General features: G+C 40.9%; 1 protein-coding gene across 1 annotated transcript; it reads right to left on the bottom strand.

The window, feature by feature from the left end:
* Positions 1-99: 99 nt before the first annotated feature.
* On the bottom strand, positions 100-9972 carry LOC131298743 (protein SIEVE ELEMENT OCCLUSION A-like). Its single transcript, XM_058324217.1, has 7 exons — positions 9531-9972; positions 9309-9413; positions 8515-9026; positions 8418-8481; positions 6436-6763; positions 1560-1696; positions 100-959 (listed from the first exon to the last, which is right to left on the bottom strand). The coding sequence occupies exons 1-7, from the start codon at positions 9909-9911 to the stop codon at positions 348-350; spliced, it is 2139 nt and encodes a 712-aa protein (XP_058180200.1). The 5' UTR covers positions 9912-9972; the 3' UTR covers positions 100-347.
* Positions 9973-12101: the final 2129 nt, after the last annotated feature.

The raw sequence follows: 12101 nt of genomic DNA, 5'->3' as shown, positions 1-12101 counted from the left end.
GAGCTCACTCTGTAACACTAAATTAGCAAATATGTTTCTTAGTTATGACACTTAAATAACACTTGTTGGACGTATAGCGCAACTCATGCGTCATAAACAGGTTTCACATATTATTAGCATCACAATCTTACAAGTTACAACACACTTCCAACTTTTTTAACAAGGTCGACCCTAGTGCCAACCCTAACCAGAACTTCTACAGCAGTAGCATTCTGATTGTTATTTAGACTAGTACACACATTACTAAAGCTTCCGAAGAAAGAAAACATAACTTCCCAATGATCCTTACAGGTACAAGCAAGCATATGATATATATAGTACTAGAAGGCTTCACATGCATCTCTCAATCAATCGGTGCAGCAGCGATACATGAAGTACTTCTCCATGGGACGTGCACAATCTGCACACTGCACCTTCTCCGGTATGCCAGTACTTGTCCACGGAAGGAGGAGTTTGTTGCAGTGGTGCGGCTGGGGCAACTTCTTAATGATCTCATTGAGGGCCGGCACAAAGCCCTTTTGCTTGGTTTCCTCTGCCGAAAGCTTGAACTCTTTAATGATTTTCAGAATTGTGTCGCTGTTGGCCCTTGCCATCTCGGTCGACTCATTGCTGATTACTGCCCACCCTTGTTCACTTCCGTCGAAGCTCAGTATCACCGACACCTCCTGGAATATCCTGTCGTTTTCGGCAGTCTTGCAGTGTTGAGTCCCGGAGTACCACATGCTCTCTAATTGGGTCCAGAAGTACGAGATCGGGTATGGCAAACAGTGACTGAGCTTTTCTGCTGTGATGGTTGAGGTGATCGCTTTTACTCGTTCGTTAGCCTTGCTCTTTCCGACGTAAACCATTTCCAAGTTAATTTCTGCAGTCTTAGCAAAGTCTTTTAGTGCGGCAGTAAAATTCTGGACCCATTCAAGGTCTGCTCCTCCGTACAAGCAAATGTGTTTCCCTTGTGATATCTGCCCGGCAATTCACCACGAGCTACGTGTTAGTGTAACTAGTAGCTAGTGGAATGAGACGGGTGATACAACATATTTATTTCAGTTTGGAGATTTGATACTCGAAAATAGTATTAGTGGTACCAAAATATGAGAGATACGAAAAATCTAGGCTTGTGGCGCTCCTCTTTTGGATCCCACACGAATAATTCGGATTCTAAATAAAACGGATCAACCATTTGCACTTATTGAATTGAGCTGATTATTTGAAGGACCACTAGTCAAAAAAATTATTTTAAAATTAATAAACAATTCGGATTATTCGTTTGGGACCAAAAAGTGGGTCCCAAAAGCTGTCTCCACATTTTTGGGACCCTCTCTATTTCTGTACCCACAGTCTATCTCTTTGATTCTAGCATGGATCAAATCTTGGTTTCGGTCTGTTGTTTTCATAAGCTGGGAAAAGAAAAATGAATTGGAAATTTTTCAGAAGATACTTCAGAGATATGCATTTTGAAAACATATCCTGAAGATGATGGAAATGTCAAAGAACTTAACATAGCCATCGTTGAATAATTCCTCAGTATGTACAAAACTGCAAAGTTATGCTACTATACTTACCCAAGCCGATATGTCTGGGTAGTTGCTGTCCACCAGAAGCTCAAGTTTCCAGGTCTCTTCCTTCCAGAGTGATTCTTCCTTGGCAACAGTGAAAGGGTATGCAACATTTCCCCATACCATAAATGTTGTAACGAACGCTATGAATGCAAGCTAAGAACGAGAAATTGAAAACTAAACAAGAAATCACAAAGACACAAGATGTACGTGGTTCCCCAAGATGGGTACGTCCACGGGCGAGGAGAGAGAGGATTCACTAACCAACGTGAAGAAGAGATACAAAGAGCCGGCTATAATCCGTAACTCTAGAAAGGCCACAATATGAAAGCCCAAAAGATAATTTCTAGAAGTACCCCAAAAGCCTTATTTATAATAGGCTACAAAAACGGAAACAACATAATTAACCAATGTGGGACTAAAGAATACAAGGCATTCCCAACAATTCTCCACCTTGACTTGAATTCCACTGAACCAAATCACCAAATATAGCTATCCCCTTCTAACCTCTCACTCGCCAAATGCCCCCGAGAGGCGATCAACTGCAAATACCAAGCAAGCCCAAGCAATGCTTGAACTTGGCAACCGGAACCGGTTTAGTCAACATATCTGCTGGGTTATCTGCCGTACCCACTTTCTTCACCTCAACTTGCTTCTGTGAGATGATATCCCGAACGAAGTGATACCTGACATCGATATGCTTAGTCCTCTCATGATACATCAGATTTTTAGTCAAATGTATAGCACTCTGCGAATCACAAAATACTGAACTCACACCATGTGCAAGACCAAGCTCACAAAGCAAACCTCTCATCCACAATGCCTCCTTCACAGCTTCAGCAATGGCCATATACTCCGCTTCTGTTGTAGACAGCGCAACTGTAGCTTGTAAAGTAGCTTTCCAACTAATGGCACTTCCGGACAGAGTAAAGACATAACCTGTCAGAGACCTCCTCTTATCGTGGTCACCGGCAAAATCCGAATCAACATAACCAACAGCATGATCACCAGAATTGACAATCCCAAACAATAGACCAACACCTGCAGTTCCGCACAAATACCGTAGTATCCATTTCACAGCCTCCCAATGTGCCTTTCCTGGACGCCCCATATAACGACTAACGACACTAACTGCATGTGAAATATCAGGACGAGTACATACCATGGCGTACATAAGGCTCCCAACTGCGCACGAATATGGAACCTGAGACATATACTTCTCCTCATCCTCCGACTGTGGTGACAACTCAGCTGAAAGTCGAAAGTGTGCTGCCAAAGGGGTACTGACTGGCTTCGAGTTCTGCATGGCAAAGCGCTCAAGCACTTTAAGAACATAAGACTTCTGATTCAAAAATAGTTTGCCAGCTACTCGATCTCTGCAAATCTCCATACCCAAAATACGTTTTGCTGCACCCAAATCTTTCATCTCAAATTCACCACCTAACTGTTGTTTCAACCTGTTGATTTCTGATACACTCTTGGCAGCAATAAGCATATCATCAACATACAACAGTAGATAAACAAATGAACCATCTGGAAGTTTTCGAAAATACACACAACTGTCATACTCACTCCTAGAATATGACTGGCTTATCATAAAAGTATCAAACCGCTTATACCACTGCCTAGGGGATTGTTTGAGGCCATACAAAGACTTACGAAGTAAACAAACGTGATCCTCCTTACCAGAAACAACAAATCCCTCAGGCTGACGCATATAAATCTGTTCCTCAAGCTCGCCATGCAAAAACGCAGTTTTGACATCAAGTTGCTCTAACTCAAGATCATAACATGCAACTAAAGTGCGAATGGAACTATGTTTTACAACTGGTGAAAATACCTCATTGTAGTCAACACCCTCCTTCTGGCTGTATCCTTTCGCCACTAGCCGAGCTTTGAACCGAGCATCTTCTACCTCTGGAATACCTGGCTTGCGCTTGAAGATCCACTTGCATCCAACAATCCTCTTCCCTTTCAGCGGTTCTACTAACTCCCATGTCTGATTCTTCTGAAGAGACTCAATCTCCTCATTCATAGCAACAAACCACTGTGCAGACTCAGTGCTCGAAATAGCTTCCGTATAGCTGGAAGGCTCTTCATACTCAACTGTCTCAGCAACTGATAAAGCATAGGCCACCATCTCAGAATAAGCCGAATACCTTTCGGGAGGCCGAATCTCCCTCCTTGGCCTATCTTTAGCAATAGTGCGTGGTTGCTCAACTAATGCATCAACCTCTGTGTCTGAACTCTTGAACTCCTCTTCAATTGGCTTCTCAATGTGCTTCTTCCCCGAGTCGGAAGCTTCACCCAAAAACTCCACCTGCTTTGGAACACTATGTTCCTGAACTGTATCATCAACCTGCTTAGACTCCTTAATCAGATAATTTTCATCAAAAGTCACATCCCTACTGATCAAAAACTTCAAATCATCAGAGCACCATAACCTGTACCCTTTGACACCTGCTGCATAACCCAAGAAAATACACTTCTTGGCTCGTGGCTCCAATTTACCCTCATTCACATGAGCGTAAGCTGGACACCCAAAAACACGCAATACAGAATAATCAGCTGGATGACCTGACCATACCTCAAACGGAGTCTTACACTCAATAGCAGTCGACGGAGACCTGTTCACCAAATAGCATGTTGTGGAAACGGCTTCAGCCCAAAATTCTTTGCCCAATCCGGAATTGGACAACATACAACGTGACTTCTCCAAAAGAGTCCTGTTCATTCGTTCAGCCACACCATTTTGCTGAGGGGTTTTTCTCACTGTGTGATGCCTCACAATGCCCTCATCACTGCAAAATCTATCAAACTCGCCAAGACAAAACTCCATACCATTATCAGTTCTCAAACGTTTTATTTTCTTACCAGTCTGATTCTCAATCAAAGTTTTAAACTGTTTGAATGTATTAAAAGCGTCACTCTTATGTTTCAACATATACACCCAAACCTTACGAGAGAAATCATCTATAATACTCATAAAATATCGAAAACCACCTTTAGAAGTTACCTCTGCGGGACCCCAAAGATCCGAGTGAAAATAATCCACCGTGCCTTTGGTGCGATGAACAGCTGTACTGAATTTTACCCTGCATTGCTTGCCGTAGACACAATGCTCACAGAAATCCAGTTTCTCAATTTTCTGGCCACATAGCAAACCCTGTTTGCTCAAAACTGTCATCCCCCTCTCGCTCATATGCCCAAGGCGCATATGCCACAAACGAGTCAAGTCTGAATCTGAAACCTTGGATGAAGCAACCGTTGTTGCAGCACCTAAAACTATACTGCCCTGGAGTGTATAAAGGTTACCACGCTTCTGACCCTTCATCAGTACTAATGCACCCCTTGAGACTTTCAAAACTCCACCTTCACCGAGGAATTTGCAACCATGAGAATCAAGAGCACCCAGGGATATAAGATTTTTCTTCAAATCTGGAACATGTCGAACCTCAGATAAAGTCCTAACAATACCGTCATGCATCCTAAGCTGAATCGTTCCTGAACCAACAGTCTTACAGGCCATGTTGTTGCCCATCAAAACTGTACCACCATTGACCGCCTCATAAGTAGAAAACCACTCTCTATGCGGACACATATGGTATGAACATCCAGAATCTAGAACCCACTCGGTATTAGAGCGAGAATCGCCCTCTGTAACTGATAACACATTATCTGACTCATCTGAACTTTCAGCAATTCCAGCAATTACTTTACCCCCTTTCTGGTCTTCTTTTTCCTTCTCCTTGAGTTTTAAACAGTCACTTTTCCAGTGCCCGGGTTTCTTGCAATAATTGCACTTTCCCTTCTTCTTACCTGATGATCTGGATCTTCCCCTATTACTCGACTCCACCCTTTCTGTTGTTCTTCCCCTAACAAACAAACCCTCCGCATGTGCATCACCCTCACCTGACACTCTTTTCCTCAATTCTTTCGAATATAGGCTGGCCTTAACATCCTCCATGGATATCGTGTCTTTGCCATACAATAGGGTTGTAACAAAGTGCTCATACGAAAGTGGTAAAGAACATAGCAAAATTAGGGCTTGGTCCTCATCCTCAATTTTACTATCAATATTTTTCAGATCCATAATAATACGGTTGAACTCGTCTAAATGATCTTTAACAGGTATACCTTCTCGCATACGAAACGTATAAAGACGTTGTTTGAGATATAACCTGTTGGTGAGCGACTTCGTCATATATATGCCTTCCAACTTCAGCCAAATTCCTGCTGCTGAAGTTTCTTCTTCCACCTCGCGAAGAACGTCATCTGCCAGACTCAACTGAATAGAACTCAGAGCTTTGGCATCCGTATCATCCCAATCTTCCTCTTTGATTCCAGAACTAGTCTTGCCTAACAAAACCTTGTGCAATCCTTGTTGGGTTAGCAGAGCCTTCATCTTTACTCTCCAAAGACTGAAACTGCTGCTCTGCCCATCAAACTTCGCAATCTCAAATTTAGCCGCCATAGCCACAATCGGAAACGAAACCCTAGTTTTTGCAACCTAAGGCTCTGATACCAGTTTGTTGTAACGAACGCTATGAATGCAAGCTAAGAACGAGAAATTGAAAACTAAACAAGAAATCACAAAGACACAAGATGTACGTGGTTCCCCAAGATGGGTACGTCCACGGGCGAGGAGAGAGAGGATTCACTAACCAACGTGAAGAAGAGATACAAAGAGCCGGCTATAATCCGTAACTCTAGAAAGGCCACAATATGAAAGCCCAAAATTCAATTTCTAGAAGTACCCCAAAAGCCTTATTTATAATAGGCTACAAAAACGGGAACAACATAATTAACCAATGTGGGACTAAAGAATACAAGGCATTCCCAACAATAAACATATGGAGGGCATTCTTGCAGACCACCTTACCCTGTGGATCCAACGCCACCAGAATCTTATTCGAGAAATGCCACTCCTCCTTCATGTACCTGATGACTACAGGGTCGAGCAACCAAGGGTCGACCACCGTGTACCACGGCATCCTTGCCTGCAGCTGCTCAAACTTCTTTCGACTCGCTTCTTCATCAGTTGACCTGTTGACGACTGGAATCCATACGATCTCATACTGAAGGTCTAACTTTGTCTTTGCCTCATCGTAGGTTCTCTTAAGGGCAAAAAGCTCTTCTTCCGCAATATGATCAAGGTCCGATATAAGCAATACTGCAGTTTTTCTCTTGAGTACTTCCTCGATGCCAACCTGCAGTTTATGTTAAGAAGGGTCATTCCCTAATCATTATCGCCTTCTAATTTGGTGAACTAATGATGAAAAAATGAGAAGGAGGAGAGAAGAGGAGATCATGAATAATACCCTTTTTTCGGTAGAGCCTCCCAGGAGTGGCTTTTGCTGTTTATCATCCTTTAAGGAAATCAATTCCTAGAGAATCGTCATGTTGTCCTCAATATGGACCATCTCGAACAGGTGACAAAAGCGCTTGTAACGTTTATTCTCATCTGCAATTCCACGATTAAATGTTTCTTAGCCCTTCTGAAGAAGAGAGGGGGCGAGGGGAACTCCACACGGCTATAGTCCATTAGGGGGGGCAGCTTAAAAAAAGACAAAGAAGCTAAGGCACTTCAATATTCTATTTCTTATAACAAAGAGAGTCTTGAATACCCCAAACATTTGGGTTTAGATTGATAAAATTATGTCCCTTAAGGCCTTAATGATTCCAGATATCGTGAGGTGACGCTGGCCGAGACCTGCGAGGTTAGGATAGTCTCAGGATGCCATTTGACTTGGGGTAACGAATGTCACACGACGCTACAAATCGTGGATGTCACTCGACGCGACCGAGTTACACACTTGATTATAGGAGGAATCACTCACCCTAAGCAAGATGCACTTGCAAAATAATTTACTAATCAACTCAAAATTCTCCTCGTCATTTCATTAGATCATCCATAAATAGGCATTACGAAAGATAGCCCTTTAAGACTCAATAAAGGTTAGAGGATTTCCACCTTTCAAATACCTAGATGACCCTTGATCTACATGCATAATGATGATAAACATAGAATGATGTGTTTCATGTACATGCATATGTGTGCAATATTTAAAATTCTAAAAAACTTTGACTAGAAATTAAAGACATTACTAGAAACTTGATAGACCCTTTGACTAGCTAGACACTTTGAACTAATTAAGATAACCCTTCATTGTTCGCACAACTGTTAAGTACTAAGCTCCTGCGTCATGAGGCCTCACCTATAGAGGCAGCTCTACATGTTGGTCATATGAACACCCAATTTTTTTTCTTCTTAAAATACATGTAAAAATTATGGGTTATAAGCCTTCTTTGAACACCCAACTCTAATATCACTGAACACCCGTTAACTTGAAAAATAGTCTTTCAAATTTAAGACTACGATAAAAAAAATCTCATAATGTCGTCCTAAAGAACAACATATTTTGGATAAGGTCGGCCCCAACAAGCTCGCTACAATTTCTTTCAAAAGAATTTTAGTTGATTAATATGCTTGTTAAAAGTCAGCGCAGAATATGAGTACTCATCTAGCTAGGACAGCTGTAAGATTTTACTCCCTCAATTCTCGAAACACCGTCTACTATGCAATACGACATCAAAAAAATTGAATATTTGGTAAAAAAATATAGTGTATATGTTTAAGTTCTTATTTCGCTCTTGTAGTTAATTTTTTAAGAATAGAGGCTAGGTTATATTTTTTTACCGCATATTTCTACTAATACATGAGGTTTTCTACATACATTATTGTTTAATACTTCAGCTAGTAGAGTTAAGAATAATTTCTGAACACCCTACTACAAATTCTTAGAGTCGCCACTGCTCACCTATGTGCGCTTGGCAATCTTTTAGTAGTGAACTTAGGTGAACCTGTATGTTGGTGAGCTTTTCAGCCAAGCTCGATAACTCCAATCCTTCAGGATGTTTGATTTGCCTGCAATTAGCATAATAGAGCCGCTATTAATACCTGGTATAGTTTCCTGCTCTTGTTAGTTGTTTAGGCACAGATTCGGTGGCTTGCTCGTTACTCATGCCTAAAAGGCTGGTAGTCTGAGTGGAACAAACAACTATGCTTCGGATGGTCCAGTAAGCAGCAGCTGGAAAATGAGCCATGGCAGTAGCCAAAGGCGCCGGTGGTCTCTCATGCGATATGTATTGAGGGGGAAGTTTCTTGAACTGAAAAATACAGTCAATCAATTTCAAGATCGCGTTGTGGAGAAGGTTGTTAATGGGGTCGACGCGCGATTTCAGTGAGCTAGCATGCGCTCTGATGCTCGACAATTGCTTGAGAACGGAGACTGACTTGGCGAGGGGATTGGTGGCGCTGAGCTGAGCCATGAGCCAGAATTCACCATAGTTAGCAGCAAAGGCTGCTAGGGAGATCACCACTTTTGCATCCCAGGAGTAGTTTGAGAGATTGTTGAATATGGTCATTGCGGTTGAGTGAGCATCATTTCCACCAGAGCACTTGCGCGTTAACTGCCAAACACAGATTTACAGTCCTAGTAAATGAAACTGTCTTTTGGAGTAGTTTTATAGGCGGCACTCACCATGCAAATCGGTACGGCCCTTACGGGGTCCATCCCCGAACAGGTTCACATTTGTCATAACTCATGAGAGTTACGTCAAGTGCATGGTTGATTTATTTATTTATTTTATTGGCCATGGTTGAGTTATATAATGATAATGTAGAGATCAGTTCAAAATAGGTCTTTATTCATATCCACATTGATCAGTTCAAAATAGGAATTATCTTAAGACCTCGCATGAAATTTTGTTTATAATGGAGGCATCTTCTTTCAGCATGCCGTCAAATCCGGCCACAGCGGTCTTCTCCACTAAGGCATCGGCTTGGTCGCCCGCACCCTACAGGAAATCAAATCAAAGTAATTAGTTCTCCACTAGGACAACTACTGCAGCAACCATCGTGCATGAAAGAAGAAATGTATTTTGTGGCTTATATTCTTAGAAGAAAATACGTACGCTAGTAATGACACTGTCCATGCTTAGATTTGCTTGCTGCAGGACATCCTTGATGACAGGGAGAATAGGTCTGACATCAACCTCAAGGCCATGGGGGGAATGGGTCGATAGGATTTGCTTCATCAAAGCACTGTTATTAGACGTTGAGAATGGTATAGTTCCGAATCTTCCGATGTCAATATTACTTTGTTGCTGCATTTTTGTGGCTTGTGATATTGTTGCCAATCTTACGATGTCGATATTATTCTGTTGCTGCATTTTTGAGGCTTGTGCAAATTTGGTGAACGTTTTTTTGGGCTGGAAAAGGTTGAAAAGGCAGGGGGAGGATATCCTTTTTGCAAGGTGAGAGAGGATGCGATACTTGATTGTGTGGGTTTCCATTCATGCAAATGGGAGCTATTTATAAGGATGACAAGTCTGAATAAAGCCTATTCGAATGTCCCTTTGCTTGCCAATGTGACATAAATCAGTATACGGGGTGGTCGATCTGGACTACTCCAAAAGTACTAGAGGCGGCTACATGATTTATGTTTAGCGGTGAAAAAAATGTATTGAAAATTTTTTGTGATACAAAATTGGCATAAACTGAAGTTTCTAATATTACTTTGGTCCCGTTCCACAATATTCCAAAATAAGTACTTAAAAAATAACATATTTTCAAGCTTAAAAATAATGAATTTATGAAATTAATTTTAATTTTTTTTTTTGCAGGGTGTGATAGATCTCATCGAGGTCATAATGCATATTTTTTTTTAATTTCAGTAAGCATATTATTTTTAAGTTTGAAAATTGCAAATAAGTACTTATTTCTTAAAGAGGTAAACCGGAACACCACCTAAGATAGTTATTTTATTGGACCTGGATATTGTATTTGTTGAGCTATACTATCTAATTATTCACAACCTTTAGTGGATTTCATTCATTTTGACTTCGAGTTATTCATCCAGTGTAGACAATATTAAACCAAAAAAAAAAAATTTGCATGTCAAAAAATATATTAAAAAAAGCACATTTTTCGAACCCTGCAAGGAGTTTGCTTGTAATAAGTAATAGTGGAGTTGCCCATGTCCAGAATTATACATCATCGTGTGGTACACGACTGAGTATATGGATCACACAAAAAGGTTTGATTTTGGAGTGGTCCGAGCACTACATTTTCGTACCTTCGCGATTTATATATTGATGGATGTTCATCTATTGAAGTTCATCCAGTTTTTTGATCTGTTACATAAAATTCGGCCGCGACGTAGCGATTTTTCGGACCTCCAGTATCGCTAAACCCGCTATACTGGTTACCCAGAATTCACACCCATATCGATTGGTTCCCGCTATGTTTCGCTTTGTATCTAAATCTTTGTTTGCTACACAACTGCGACGGTCGTTCCATAACCGCTACAGGTGCTTCGGGTGCCAAAAAAATTCACGACCGTTACCCTTGATTCCCGCTATGTGTATATGTGTATCCTTTCGTACTCCTGCCAGGGCAGAGGGATTATATAAGGGCTGTGCTAGGGACAAAAAAAATGAGCAAAGAAAAGACCTTTATTTTACATGAACCGTTCATGTACACTTTAAGAGTCTTTTCTTTGCCCATTTTTTTAACACTTAGCATTTTCTCATTATATAAGGGTCAAGTGGGTCCAAATCCTCAGAGGTGGCAAATTTTCAATGTATAGGTGTAATTTGTTTGGGATTTTGGTAAACTTGGCCCACATAGTCTTGCCCAACAATACAACACCTTGCCTTTCGCATCTGACACACATACTCACTGTACGAAATAGTGAACCCACCAGAATATATATGGTCTAGTTTTCAAAAAAAAATACCCTTGGCTTGTTATTTTGTTTTTATTTAAATTTTTTCGCATTTGTTAGTTTTGCATTAAGCTTTTGTAGATTATTGATTCATAGGGATCGTAAAAGTAAAAAAAAAAATGATTTTTTACCAAAGTATTTTAAAAATATCTAAGAAAATGTACAAAAAGTGCATCTTTTTAGTCCTTCTTTTTGGAGTTATATCATAGCTTTGCCACCGTCACCGTTGAGCTGGTTCCAAAGACCCAGATCTAAAACCCTATATCTGGCTCTTTAATCAAAAAATGATGGTGGAGAGGGGAAGAGAGAGACGGAGGGGGAACTGTTTGTACCATAACTGAGAATTCCTTTTTACCCGTTGATTGGGCGACACGTGGCAAGGGTAATATGGGCAAATAAAAGAATAGAATGGATTCACCTTAATAATTTAGAATGGAAGTAAATCGATGATGAAACTATAAAAAGTCTTGTTCGTCGATTGGCCTACACGTGGCGCATTCTTATGACCCTTTGGACCGTCGATCAGGTGACAGGTGTCAAAAGGAATTAAGTCCCATGTTTCCACGATTAAAGAGGATGTTAACCGCAATTAACAAAACGGTTTTCCTGACGTGGGCATGATCGGCAGTTGGAGAAGGTTTTTCATCAGAATTCGAGGGAGTTTTTCAACTGCTACTTTGGAGGGAAGATTTGAATTCAAATTCAGGGAGGCCTATTTAAATACAAGTTAGTAGCAGTTTCAACACACACAAACAAC

This window comes from Rhododendron vialii, chromosome 8a (assembly GCF_030253575.1).
Source record: "Rhododendron vialii isolate Sample 1 chromosome 8a, ASM3025357v1".
NCBI lineage: Eukaryota > Viridiplantae > Streptophyta > Magnoliopsida > Ericales > Ericaceae > Rhododendron > Rhododendron vialii.
The sequence above is the reverse complement of the archived record's forward strand: the minus strand, read 5'-3'. Positions and strand labels throughout refer to the sequence as shown.